The 14,805-nt window shown below is 38.9% G+C and overlaps 1 protein-coding gene across 1 annotated transcript in view; it reads right to left on the bottom strand.

Moving 5' to 3' along the window:
• The window catches only part of syt7a (synaptotagmin VIIa), a 228,092-nt gene that overhangs the window by 124,171 nt on the left and 89,116 nt on the right, over positions 1-14,805 (bottom strand). Inside the window, exon 2 of the mRNA XM_062993413.1 lies at positions 10,785-10,888. Coding sequence (XP_062849483.1) covers positions 10,785-10,888 — 104 coding nt within the window. The remainder of the gene's footprint in view (positions 1-10,784; positions 10,889-14,805) is intronic.

The following is a 14,805-nucleotide window of genomic DNA, read 5'->3' as shown; positions in this document are numbered from 1 at the left end:
TCATGGTCAATTTCCTTCTTACACCTAAAATCCTCAAAAGCCCCGAAAATCTTTATTTAGGTGCAGCGTCTTTCTGGCCATAGTCAGCAGTTAAACTCAGCTTAAAACACATGTTATTACTCTTGTGACTCTTTTCACCTTAGTGAGCTATACAGAGAAAAGTTGAACTGTTACTTTACTGCTAAAGCTTGAAACCATATAATGATCTCACACCCACACACATATTTTGTATATTATTATTTTTAGAATACTTTTTTAGAATACTGAGCTAAGCACTGCTGGTAAAAAAGCTCAAACTAAGCACAACAGTAAATGTGGGCACTGTAGCATTAAAAATATATCACACTAACATTATATAATACATTGTAGTAAAATTTGCACACAGTCATGGATCCCAAAGATATTGGATAGGTTAGAAATCAGAGCTCTTTTCAGGCCAGTCATTTTCCCCCACACCAAATTTGTCTCTTTTCTTTTGGAGCTTGCTTTGTGCACAGGGACACTGCCATTCTGAAACAGGCAGGGACTCTCCCAAACTTATGGCTCAAAGTGGGAAGTGAGATTTTCCCTTACTAGAACTAAGGAGGTCTGGCCCAAACCAAAACAGGTTCAGATTAATGTTCCTTCTCCACCATTATTAAGCCATTACTATTATATGCTTTATACAACCCCAAATCAAAACAGGTTGGGACAGCATGGTAAATGCAAATAATAAAAAACACAGAGTTTCTTACATTTACTTTGACTTTTATTTGATTGCAGACAGGATGAACCTGAGATATTTCATGTTCTGTTTGCTCAACTTCATTTCATTTATTAATAAACATCCATTGCTGCAAGTCGACGCCACTTCTGGACATGGTTAACATAATGCTTTTTTAACTCTGTATTGTAGTGCTTGACAAAGGTTTGCCAAAGTTGAGCAGATAAAACATGAAATATCTTGGGTTCAAACTGTCTGCAATCAAATAAAAGTCTAAGTAAATCTAAAGAACACTGCATTTTTATTTTATTAGCATTTTCCATACTGTCCCAACTTTTTCTGATTTGGGGTTGTACAGGAAAGCAGGAAAGCACTGCAATTTCTCTTATCACAACTATACACATCTATGAGCAGGCAGCATACAGAGAAGAAATGTAAGCTATAAAAGGTCATTATTATTGACCTAATAAAGTTATGAGGACTGAATTAAAATTGAGATGAGAATGAAGACAGGCAGACCGGTCAACATGCTTAACATAAAATAAAAAAATGCAACAGAAAGAAGACCAAACTGTCTAAATAAATTAATCTCATCAGTTTAGCAAAATTCTTGTCCATCTTTCACTCAGAGGGGCACCAGAAAGAAAGTCCTGTATGACCTTAGCTAAGTTTGCTACATGGCCCTGAATCACTGAAACTGATTAGTTCAATGGTTATCATCATTTTTCATCGCTGTTTAAACCAAAACTGTAACAAACTAACAATCTTATCATGCTCAGCCCACATCATCACCTAAAGCTCATCCCACACCTGATTTTCCAATATCCTATGTTTTCTAGTGTTTCCTTCAAGTTATTCCTATTTACAGCAGTCTTTTCTTATTTTGATAGTCTAGTGGTTACCATAGAGCTTACTTTCTGTCAGTCTAGAGTAGGGCTGGGCGATTTTGCAAAAAAAAAAAAATCTCCATTATTTTTAAATTATTACCGATTCTCGATTACGATTTCGATTTTTTTGTTCTTGTATAATGCAATTGTATTTTTTTTTTACATTTTAATTTAAAAGACTGCAGAAGTGCAAAAATAGTAACAGCACCACCTTTAATTATCCTTTCAAGGAACTCAAACTTTATAACAATAACAATATAACAATAATTAAAACTAAATAGACATCTTAATTAGCTATATCCTTTATAAGAATAACTCACAAACAACTCACTTTACAGTTCTTTACAGGTTTCTTAAAAGGAAGACAAGCCTGTTTACTGTTTCCACCATATAAGTGAGTCTGTATCAGTATCTACACTGGGGGAGGGGGGGCCATCAAGTAAGCACTCAGCTCAGCTTTGATTTTGTCCTCTTGTGACTGGGGGGGGGGGGGGGGGGGGTCTTAAGCTCTGCTTCTAACAATATAGACTACAGTTCCCATGCTCCCACGGACTGTCACGTGACTATCACATCTCCCCGGTCAGCCAATCCTGATCGCGCTCATCGGCTCCGGAGTTTTGATTCATTTCAGCTGTGTTCGATTCAGTGAATCTTAATTAAACTCTTCTGTTCGTGTGTCTCGTTTTGCCAATTGCGTTTGCGGTCCTTATTTCTGAATCTAACCGTTACCGTGTATGACACTTCCGTTTACTGTATTACTTTTCGCTGATTTTGTACACTGTTTTTGCCTTTTTTATATTAAACTTTCCTTGGTTTATACTCCGCGAGCGTCTGCTCAGTTTCTGCCTCGTGACATGTTGGTACTTTAATTAAAATATAAAGTATGTAAACAATCGCGATTGTCACATTTCTAACATCGGGTGAAAACGTTCATTTGAAATAACCGAATTAATCATGAAAATCACCCAGTCCTAGTCTAGAGTTTAGTATATAAATACTAAAGCATAGAATAGCTTTGCCACTTAGGTGGTGCAGCGGTAAAACACGCTAGCACACCAGAGTTGACATTTCGAACTCGTTGGTTCGAAACTTAGCTCTGCCATTCGTCTGGGCTGGGCAGCTACATGAACAACGGTTGGCTTGTTGTTCATACAGGGTGGGAGCCAGAGCCGACTCCTCAAAACTGATGCAATTACGTCCTCTGCTGGCTGATTGATGGCGCCTGAACAGAATCGAGGAAACATGCGTTTATCAGGGTTTGGCTCTCCGTACACGAAGCTGATCCGCATATAAAGATGCAGTCGGCTACTGCACACGTGTCGGAGGGGGCGTGTGTCATTCTTGCTCTCCTCAATCAGCAGTGGAGATCAGCATCAGTAGAGAGGAAGCATAATGCAATTGGGTAATTGGATACGACTTGATTGGGAGGAAAATTGGGGAAAATGCAAAAACAAACAAAAAAAGAATAGCTTTGTGATTAGCATTTAGTGTATTTTTGTTTACATTAGCTTTAGCAATCAGCTTTCACTTGGGTATTGGGTTTGTAAATACATATACCTGCACTTATGTTCAATACCTGTTTTCCAGCGTCTCCTTCCAGTGTCCCTTAAAGTAACACCTATTGTTACACTTACAAAAATATCTGCATGACACACTTTGACACAGTCGGCCTACATGTGCAGTGGGAAGTTATAATTATTTTGGGAGGAGTAAGTAAGCCTGTTTAGCCTTGTCGTTGTCTCATGAATCTCATTGTACCATTATTGTACCACACTTTTTTAAATAGTAGCCTTTTCTAGGCAAACCAAGATTCATTGATTTGTCATACTACCAGGTGGTATGATTTATTACCCCAGAGAATGTGTTTTCAATAGTCAATAGCAATGTTCTTAGCACTATTACAGCTGACACTTGGCATTGTGGGTGGTGATCTTAGGCCTGTGTGTAGCTACTTGACCATGAAATATACAATGCTCTCAATAAACTGGTTTTGCTTTCAGAGACTGTATCTGATGTTGCCTAAAGAAGCTGTCAGGAGTGTTGCAACCCATTATATGATTTCTTCATAACTACACTGTGCTAATGTTAGTACTAAACAGTTTCAGCAGGGCAGAATTGTAATAAAAGTACTTGCTTATATGCTGGCATTTACAAGTGTTACAATAAAAAATCCCCAATTACCAGTAAGTAAATTACCCATTATTCTACACCTGGACACATTCTCAAGCATGTTTAAGGAAAGTCAATTAGTTTTATTTCCAACAGTTTCATTAGTAGGCAATTTAAAATGATATTAATGGCCATCTGGTAAAATTCATTATGTCTAATAAGTATTAAACACAACAATAAATAACAGGACCAAATGCATCCTGTGGTACAAACTCTTTTTCCTGAAGAAAACTATTGTTAAATAGCTAGATTAAAACATTATTAAATGTCACCCAGGTATCACAGCAGGATAGTCCGCTAGCACACCAGCGCCGAGATTCTGAAGTTCTCGGTTCGAAGCTCGGCGTTGCCACCGGCCTCGGCTGGGCGGCATCTAGCGGGCATGATTGGCAGTGCCTGCAGCAGACTCAAATTGGCTACCGTGTCTGCTAGGGCGGGATAACCGGACTATGTGGGTGGGGTCTTTCAATGCTGTGTAAGGACCCTGATTAGCAGATAGAGGCATCTCTGCAGAATGTATGGGCCATATAGGCCACTAGGACTGCGCACATGTCGGAGTAGGCGTGAGCAGAAACATATCGTCCTCGAATGCAATCAGGGATCTCCAGCAGCAGAAGACAGATTGACTACACTAAATCGAATGAAAATGGGAGAAATGCATAAATAAATAGAAAAAAACATCATTAAACATGTACTGGACATTCTGAAGTACAGACTGCAAAGTAGATCTCTACATTCTGCCTCTACTCTGCCAATAGAACAGGAATGTTTTCTGAAGAATATCTCAAAAAATGTACTAACACCCCACCACAAACAAATTTAGGACTTGTATGACAGTATTCAAAGATGGCGTAAAGCTGTACTAGAGGTAAAAGGTATCCACACTCCTTATAAATGCTACAATCAGTATAGTACTCTGGGTTTCTGTTACTTTGCCCAACTTATGAATATACTGTCATACCAGTAATACAACTGGTCAGCTTCACCTCAGCCCAGAGCCATTTAGCAGCTTAAAAATGCAAAGGCTTTGTGCATATCCAGATGATTGACCTGTCGTTGCTGCTTCTGGAACAGGCATGGAATGAATCAGGAATCAATTAGCTGAACGGCTGAAGGGAAGATGTGCTTGGTTTGCACGCTTCACTCAATCTGCCTAACAAACAGCCACCTCCTTTTAATCAATCAAATTTCATACTGCCTAATTAACACTGACAGAGGATAAACACAGAGTGATCATACACTAAGCATGCGCGTCTATACACGCAAGCTCGTCTAGACATCATGATCAGGGTCACAGTGGGCTTATAGTCTGCTTGGAAACACTAGTTGCAGGACAGAATTACACACTAGATAGGAGGCCAATTAATCGCAGGGCAACACAGACACACCTGTTAGAAATATATAGCACTTGGATGTGGATGTGAGGAAATTGTACCAGTTGAAGGAAAGCCAAAGCAAAATGTCGAGAACATGCCAAACTGCTAGGTGAAAGGTTGGACCCGAGTTCTCACAATGCCGGGGCTTTATGACAACCCCATCTTCTGCATTGCGCTGCTCTCAGTTTTTAACCTTGATAAACATAATACGTGAACTGCTGTTATGCTGAACATTACTCCCACTTCCCTGTAGTGTAATTATCTAGTATATGTAATGCAACAGTAATTTACTTATTACCAACCATGTGCTTTGGGTATTGGGTCTTTTTCCTCAAATGTTTTTAAGGTATGGGTGGAAACGTGTTGGAGAATTGGAGCTTTAGTGCAGGTAAACTGTACTGTCTGAGAATTAAGGGCGCATTAACGAGAAATTACTCATGTTAAGAGCACCATGACACAAATATGCATTTGTGTGGAATAATCATCAAATCCAATCTGAAAGCGTCCACATGTATCTACGTTTAGCTATATTTTCCTCACTGTTTCACTTTTAAACTTGTGTTATAGCTCGGGGTCCTGAGAAATTGTGAGAATCAGCTTGTCCAAAAGAGTCTAAAGCGCTAATCGTTAAAGTAAACTTTACATGGTTTAATGTTCTAAAAGAACAACACGAAACCTTTCTTATTTATTACTGCTCATAAGTTCTTTCCACTAATGAAATTCCTCATTGTTTTAATACAATAAGTCACGTTAAGTTTTGTTCACGTTAAGCATTGTCGCTTTTACCACATAATATTAAACAGTTTATCTTATTGGAGGCGCTTTGAAAAGGTCAGCAGCAAACTGGGTCAAAGTTCAATCAGGTGAACTTTAAGCGTCGTGGCAAGCGCAAAAAAAACGTGAGCCACAATCCACAGAAAATAACGGCATAGGCGGCGCAAAAGCGGTTTTGCTGCTTCTCATGGGAATGCGCCCATATATATAAATGATGATGGCTTTATCCTGTAATCATGTTTGTCAGTACTGTGCAGAATCTGTAGGATCAAAACGCTACAATTTAGCTACATTGTGTTCTTGTCAATTTCTAGGGATGTTACTAATTGTGACACATGATTCCACTACAGCTGGGATCCAGGGTTTGGCAAGTGCATCTCCTAATGGCTAGGCCATCCCCAACTATTCCCCCACAGAAATAGCCAATCATGTCTGTGTAGACACCCGACCAACCACATCCCCACCCAACCACATCCCCACCCAAGCACCTTGTCTACAGATAAAAGAAAAATTTTACAGAAAATATTTTGATTATACAAAACATTTTTAAATATACTGTGTTCATCATTAGCATTTATTAAATAAAATGACAGGGTTGTTACTGTTGGGAGAAAAAAAGGGACAGTGGTACAGTGGTACTAGATAGTGGTAGCCTAGTGGGTAGAGCTTTAGGTTATCAGTCAGAGGATTGTCAGTTCAAATCCAGGCTCTGCTATGCAGCCACTGTTGGGCCCTTAAGCAAGGCCTTTAACCCTGTCTGCTCCAGGGGTGCCGTACAATGGCTGACCCTGCGCTCTGACCCCAGCTTCCAAACAAGATGGGATATACAGAAAAAAAGAATTTCATTATACTGCACATGTACTGTATATGTATATATGACAAATAAAGGCATTCTTCTTTTATTCCTTTTCTTCTAAAAGGCAACTCAGGGGGCTTTTTCTATTCTTTTTCCTCTAATTTTTCATGTCCAATCATTTAAAATTTTTTGTCTTAATAAAGTAATTTAATTCTACATTTCTGTTAATTATCAGTGAATGTCATTGTACTGTATTGTGTTATCATTTAAATGTGACTGGGCTCTGTGAGAATAATTAACCACAATTACATTATTAATAAGACTAAGCAGATGTTAAGGTGAGAGATTGTTGGTGCACTTCCACTTGTTAAATGACTTTCTTCTTTTTAAACAAGAATGTGTTGTTCCCTAAAATCTAACTGTTTCTAATGTCATCATCTATTTACTTTATAGCACTTGTTAGATATAAATGTTTCTTTCCAATAATGAAATAAGTGCCAAGGTGCCAGTACAAACCGTTTGGGCCCTTTTCTGTTGTAGCATGATACTGCCCATATGCAGAAACCGAGGTCCAAAAACAAAGGGTTAAATGTATCTGCTGTGAAAGATCTCAAGTGCTCGACTACCCAACTGAACACCTCTGAGATTAATTGAAACTGAAAAGTTAATTGAGAGCCAGGTTTTCCTGTCTAACACCTTATAAATGCTCTTTGAGAAAAGACTTCTAAGCAACTCCATGTTAATTCCCATTCCAATTCATAACATCCTACCATTTATATTAGTTCAGATTAAAGAGCTGAGGGGGTAAATGAAGCAGTCAATAGTATGATGTGTATTCCTCTTGCATCAAATTAAGCACCCTTATTCCAGTTAGAACCAGTGCTGCTGGGCATAATTAATGCGACCATCCTCAGACACAAATACAGCAGTTATTTCTCTATTTTATTTTAATAAAAAAAAATAAGACAATCAAGGACATAAAAGACAATGTTTTATCACTGTTAATATAAAGTGCCCCCTCCCCCCCAGTTGCCCATTTCTGGGAAAGCTTCTGACGAGATCTTGGAGTGGGTCTGTGGAACTGTGTGATCATTTAATCAAGAGCATTTGTAAGGTCAGGCACTGATGCTTGATGAGAAGGTCTGGCACGCAATCAACATTCCAGTTCAAACCAAAAGTGTTCTATGGGGTTGATGTCAAGGCTCTGTGCAGGCCACTGGAGTTCCTTCCCACCAAACTTATCAAACCCCTTCGTTATAGGCTTTCATTTGTGCAGACATGCACAGTCATGCTCAAACTGAAAAGGATATTTCCCGAACTGTTGGAAGAATGTTTTTCATTGATTTATTACATCTGTGAGCATAATAATAAAAAAATACATTTGTAGTTACTAAAGAAAATGAGTCATATGCAGAGGTGTGAAAAAACGTGATTTAGAATGGTATTAGAGTGAGTCACAACAATAAGGCAGGACAACCCTGTTGGTGTTTTGATAACGATGGTGGAAAGCACTGTCCAAGATGTGGCAGACTTCAGCCCCCGAGTTTCACAGTACTGCATAGTTTGCATTCCACCTCATTTAACACACCTGATCCAACTCATTAGCAAATTGGCAAGGCCCTCTAATTAATTCATTTTTCTCATTTAGAAAAGAAAAACATAAACCTCTGTAACACTTTGCTTAATTATCTATCGTGACCCTAGATGTCTAGGCTGTTATAACTGGTCATTGATGTTCAAGCTTTCATAATATGTAAGAACAACTTATGTTACATGTTAAGAAGCTGTAATGACATAGATGGGAATCTCAGCAGTGCCACACAGACCTGGTCGGCATCCAAAAAACATAATTGGTTGTGTCTAAGGGGCTGGAGGTCAGACAACGTTTCTCCTCTCTACCGCTGTGATATGCTACGTCAGAACTTTACTGCACTAAGTGAAGATTAGCAGGATTCTCTGAAAGCATTTAAGTTCAGTGTGAGGCCCTCATCGCTGCCAGATAAATAAGAAGCAGCTGGCTACTACTGCACACATGTTGGAGGGCGTGTGTGACAGTCGGCGCCCATCCTGCAACCAAGGATTGCAATATGTGACTGGGAATTGGAGATAGATAGATTGTGAAGATAAAAAGCCATACAATGTATTATATAAATAACAATGACCTGTATATGTTGTTCATACCACTGCCCATATCCTGTAAATAATGTATATCGTAGATACCGTTTATCCTGCACTTGCTACTTATTGCACTTCTGGTTAGATGCTAAACTGCATTTCGTTGCCTTGTACATGTGTAATGACAATAAAGTTAAATCTAATCTAATCTAAAGAGCTGTCTCTCATGAAAAATATTGGAATTGCTTTAAGAACACTGGTTATACTATTATAACAGTTTATGGCCATCTACAGACATATGTGGACATATGGCCATGAGCTTGTTACAAATGCTTTTCCAAAAAGCATGAATACATTATTATATGCCTTTGTTTTATTAGATCAATAAGAGCCTGTATAGGGATACAGACTTATTCAGTGTTCAAGTGATTATGTTCAATGACATATTTCACTAAAATACATATTTAGAACATGTTTTATATTCTTAACATTTTAAGCTTTTGTTAAGAATGGGAAGATGAGTTAAAAGTAGCATTGTATGGCATTCAAGTGATGCACTGGTGTTACATGGTAGCCCACCACATCATTTAAATTTCAGACGCTCTTGGATGAGGACTAAAGGTGATCAGGTTTTCTCTGTGGCTGCCTCAAAGTTATAGAACTCCCCCACAACTGATAGTTTTAAATCCAGCTTGAAGACCTATTTATTTTCACAGTCGTTTGGGCCTTAGCATGGCTTTTTTTCTGTGGTAACTGTTTTACTTACATTGATTTACATATTTAATGTGCTATATGTCCTTTATTACTATTTTACATCATTGATTTGTTTTATCATTGTTCTAATTTTATTGTACAGCACCTTGGACAACGTAGATGTCTTTGAAGGTGCATTATAAATAAACATGACTTGACTTGTTGATCCTAGTTTGAGTCTTTGAGTGGCATCCACCTATCAGACCTCTCAAGAGACACAATTGGTCATGTCTGAGGCAATAAAGACATTCACCGCCTTACTGTTCAAGTGACTCCTCCACTGATGGTTTTTGAAAACCAATCAGACAGTGGCTTCACATGTGCCATGTGTTCATGTGCACAACTTCTCAGCAAGGAATCAGAAAATATAAGTTCAAAGAAAAGGGGAAAAATATGGTATAAGAAACTATAAACTTTACATGGTATCTAAAAATATTTAACTGAATCCAGAACCTTTAAACTTCTAATTTGTAGACAAATATAAACAAAAATCAACATGTCGATAAGGGAGCCCTATTTTGTGAGAAAACGCTGCATTTACGTCAAGCGCAACATTAAATAGACCTGCTCTAAAAACACAGTGTGCATGTCTACTGTGAATACAAGGGTGTTTAAAAGGTGTTTTATATTTCCACATTAGTAAAATAAATCCTAAACTATTGTGCTTGGGCATTAGGGTTTTAGTCTAATGCGCTAGCTCACCACTGCTGAGATCTCAAGCTTTTCATTAAGAATCTCAGCTGTGCTATTGACCTGGACAGGCGTCCAACAGGCACAGCTGGCCATGTCCAAAGATAGTGGGGTTCCTTATTGCTGCTGTAATTAATGGTCTGCTGGCTAGTCGAAGGCGCCTGCAGGAGAGGGAGCTCACTCATGGAGGAGTAAAGTCTGTCTCTCTGTGTCATTATGGCTCACTGTGGGAAAAAGTGCTTGTGACTGCACGCATAATAGTGTGCAGCTTTCCTGGTACAGGGTGGGGGTCTGCAGAAAAGGACAATACAATCAAGGACTCTGTAACGACTCGTATGGTACGAAAAAAAGGGAAAAGAAAAAAGAAAAGCAAATTCCCAAAAAATCCTAAAAGTATTATAAATACTGCCTTATATTAGTTTTTATTATTAAATTCAAATATTTTGTTGTTTATTTCTGTTTGTATTGTGAATAATAGTATTGTTACTGCTTAACCCAAAGTGTGCTTGTGTGTAACTCACCAGCTTGCGTTGACACCAACCACAGACGCCGCAGAGAGCAACCAGCCAAACGGCACACACTGTTACTGCCAGTGACACCAGGAACACACTCAGAGCCACTGAGCCTGTGAATTACACACACACACACACACACACCGATAAGTTGCTGCCTAGGAAAAAGAATCTCAGTCTTAAAAAGTTTTTGCTAATAATATGTACAGTTATAGAAGTAACACAGTGGACCCATCATCGCAGTCTTGAGATTTCAATGTTTTCTGCAATCACTGTTTTTCAGTAATGTTTACTGTAGGTATATATACTGTATAAACATTTGACTTAAACTATAATTGGACTAGGCTGAGTAAGGCTAAGTTCACACTTTTCATCTGAAGGTGCCTGTAAGCGATCGGTGAGCCTCTTGGATCGCAACTCTACATGATTTTAGCCCTAATTTTCCACTCGCTCACAGGTTTTGGAGGTCGCGATTGTCAAGCCCCAAGCAAACACCGATTTGCCACCAAGCTGGCACATCTGTCGGTGACCTCCAAAACCTGTGAGCGAGTGGAAAATCAGGTCTAAAAACATGTAGTGTGAGATAGGCATAAGGATACATGCCCTCAGTTACATATTTGAAATGTAGAGAATGATGTTAGCTGTTAATGGGGTAGGCAGTCACGACTCTCATACCCAGCACAACAGAACATGCTGTCAAGCATCTTTAATTCTAAAGGTAACCTATAGGCTTACAAACGTTATTCAGTGCTTTTTTTAATGTATATTTATATTTATACATTGTATTTAAATATATTTTGTGGGTAAATATGCTCTGTTGCATAGCTGTAGCTTTTGGGATCAATATCACAGTCATGATGGAGATGGCTGTCTCACATTGGCACACCATCCAATTGCTCTTAATTCTTAACAACAATCTGCCAGCATTTGTTATGATCTTGTATTATCTTAAACATGTACAGTATTATGATTGGGACAACTAGTCCTATGTCACGACTCTTTGTGGTCTGTTGTCACAAATACACAACTACTATTCAAAGACTAAAAGCTCATTGTTCTAATTAAACACCTTAATTGTGGAATTGTTGAATGTTTGGCTTTTATTAATTGTAGTTTAGGTTTAAACCAGTTATTTAAATTATAAGGTATGAAAGCAAGAGTAAAAATATGTAACAATTAGCTCTGTGTGTCTCTCACAACCTTACTGCAGTGACACACTGTGAATATTCCTTGACTCATGCATGCACAGCAGCACTGCTGATGTATAAAACGTGCCTTCACACCTGCAGCTTTAAAAATTCATTTCATGTCTCTGTACACACCGATTTTAAATCCACAGACAGGTAAAGTCGATTATCTTGTTACAATGCTGCCTGTCAAAGGGTGGGATATACAAACCCCATTGCTGTGTTTGAGAGACAGAAAGAGATCAAAATACAGACTGCAGAAAGTGCTTTAGTCTCTGGCATTTTGCCCTCAAACAAGTCAATAAAATATTACTCATGTAATTTTACTTAACAGGCATTACAAAGTAATTTTGGTTCAAAATAGACTTTCGGGAATAAGCAACTTAGCTAAAATCACAGCTAGAAAAACACAAATAAGGCTTAATAAAATGGCAAATGTTCCAGTTAATGCTACTCAATTGCATTTGCTAAAAATCCTGTTACTGTGTGTGTGTGGCAAGCAGGTAGTGTGGTAGCTGCACAGCTCCATGGTCCTGGGTACCTAGGTTTGATCTCTCACTCACATAGACACACACACATACAGCATACCTGTTCTACAAGCTGTATGACAAAAGAGTCGCTATTTCTAAGATAGAAGAGAAATAAAATTAAATAAAAAAGAGGGAGGGAGGGAGGAAAAAAGCAGAAACAGAGAAGAAGTGACAGAGAAAGACAGGGCCTGACAAATTGTGATTAATTAATTATCTGGAGGCTGTGGAGACAGTTCGATGGAAAGATGGGGAGGAGACAAAAGGCTGATGAGTTTTATTTTGACTGTAAGCTTCATGGGTGGAAAGTATGATGCTCTATTGCACAAGAAGTGTCTGCGTGTGTGTGTGTGCTCATACAGTCGGAGCTTAGCCTTGAGATAGGAGATGAAAAAGAGCTGGACCTTGAGAAATCAAGAGATAGAGGCAATAAAAAGATACAACACTGCCCATCATCCGTCCAGGTCAAAAAACAGTAAATAGTAGATTAAAAGAAAAGCAAACCCTGACACAAGCCTCCACCCTTCAGTAGTAATTATTATGTCACAAACACCCACTCCTTTATATCTCACTGTACAAACTCACTCTCTTCATTTCCTTTCTCTGAAAATCTCTCTCTTTTCTCTTCTAGAATCTTTATCTAACAAACCCCCCACCCATCCTTCCACATGGCTGTATGAAGTAAAGGATGTTGGAGCTGGTGGGATGTGTTCATTTTTAGCCAGTGAATAAAGATTTTCGATTTTGCAGAAAAAAGCCTATATATTCTCTATTTCTCTTGTGTGTATACACACATTCACACACACACACACACACACACACACACACACACACACACACGGGTAGTTAATGATGTGTCCCTACCCACAGGGCTTTATAATTAGTTAGTGGCACATTCAGCCACTATTATTGAGTTTACTATGATTTTAATAGGTTATTAATCATGCAATATGCAGGTGTCTCATTATCTGTACACCTTTATATTGTATACTTATCCTTTAAAAATATAGTTTATTATTTCAAAGATCAAATTATTTACTCATGTATTGTTTTTTAATTACAGCCTTACCCTAACCAGGGTTGAAGTGTCCAGCGTCAATGCTTAAACACAAGGCAGAACCACACCCTTGACAAGAAGGCAATCCATTATAAGGCACCACACACTTACAGTACCTATCTACTCACTTACTAATCTAATGGGGGAAGTGGGTAATTTAGAGTAGCCAGTCTACCTTCTGCATGTTTTTGGAAGGTGGATATAAGAACAAGCTACCTTCCACACAGACAGGGACTGGAGTTAAGTTTTGAACTCAAGTTTCCAGAATCTTGATGTTATATGAAACCCACCCTAACTGCTCCAGCACTGCCACTGTGCAATTAAAGACAAGTTGCTTATACTCATATTACAGATGTATAGCAATCCAGCATTGAGGAAGGTGGGTAGTAATGTGCTACATGTACATTATATAAACAGTACGATATTGAAGTTACATACTGAGAGTAGTTTTCATTTATGGGATTTTACCCTTGCATAAAGTTTTTCCAGTGTTTCTTTTTCTTGGATAAGAAGTGCACTAGGGTGCGCCCAGGTGGCGCAGCGAGATATTCCGCTAACACCGGTTCGAGTCTCAGCTCTGCTACCGGTCGGCTGGGTGCCATCTAGCGGCCGCAATTGGCAGTGCCTGCAGCAGACACAAATTGGCCACCGTGTCTGCTGGGTTGGGGAAATGACCAGACTAAGTGGGTGGGGTCTTTGGTAGCCTGGTGGGTAGGGCTTTGGGCTATCAACCGGAAGATTGGCGGTTCAAATCCTGGCTCTGCTATGTAGCCACTGTTGGGTCCTTGAGCAAGGCCCTTAACCCTGTCTGCTCCAGGGGCGCCGTAAGATGGCTTCCAACACCAGCTGGGATATGCGAAGAAAGAATTTCATTGTACTGTACATCTGTATATGTATATATGACAAATAAAGGATATCTTTCTTTCTATCTTTCTTTCTTAAACGCTGTGCAAGGACCCTGGTTAGTGGATAGAGGCGTCAGTGCAGAAGCACGGGTGTAAAGAAGGGTCCACTAGTACTGTGCACGCATCGGAGGGCACGTAAGCAGCAAATATACCCTTCTTAAACGCAATCAGGGATCCACAGCAGTGGAAGACATATTGACAATGCTAAATCGGGAGAAAAAGGGGGAAAAATGCATATATAAATAAAAAAAAGAAGAGCACTAGGATCTAATAACAATAGAATTGTAGCCTATACAGAAGCTTGTGTGTTCGTTTAAAAAGATTGTATCTCTGGAACTTAGCTGTGCACCATCT

The sequence above is a fragment of the Trichomycterus rosablanca genome, chromosome 1, assembly GCF_030014385.1.
Source record: "Trichomycterus rosablanca isolate fTriRos1 chromosome 1, fTriRos1.hap1, whole genome shotgun sequence".
Lineage (NCBI taxonomy): Eukaryota > Metazoa > Chordata > Actinopteri > Siluriformes > Trichomycteridae > Trichomycterus > Trichomycterus rosablanca.
Note: the sequence above shows the minus strand (reverse complement) of the source record. Positions and strands in the feature narration are given on the sequence as shown.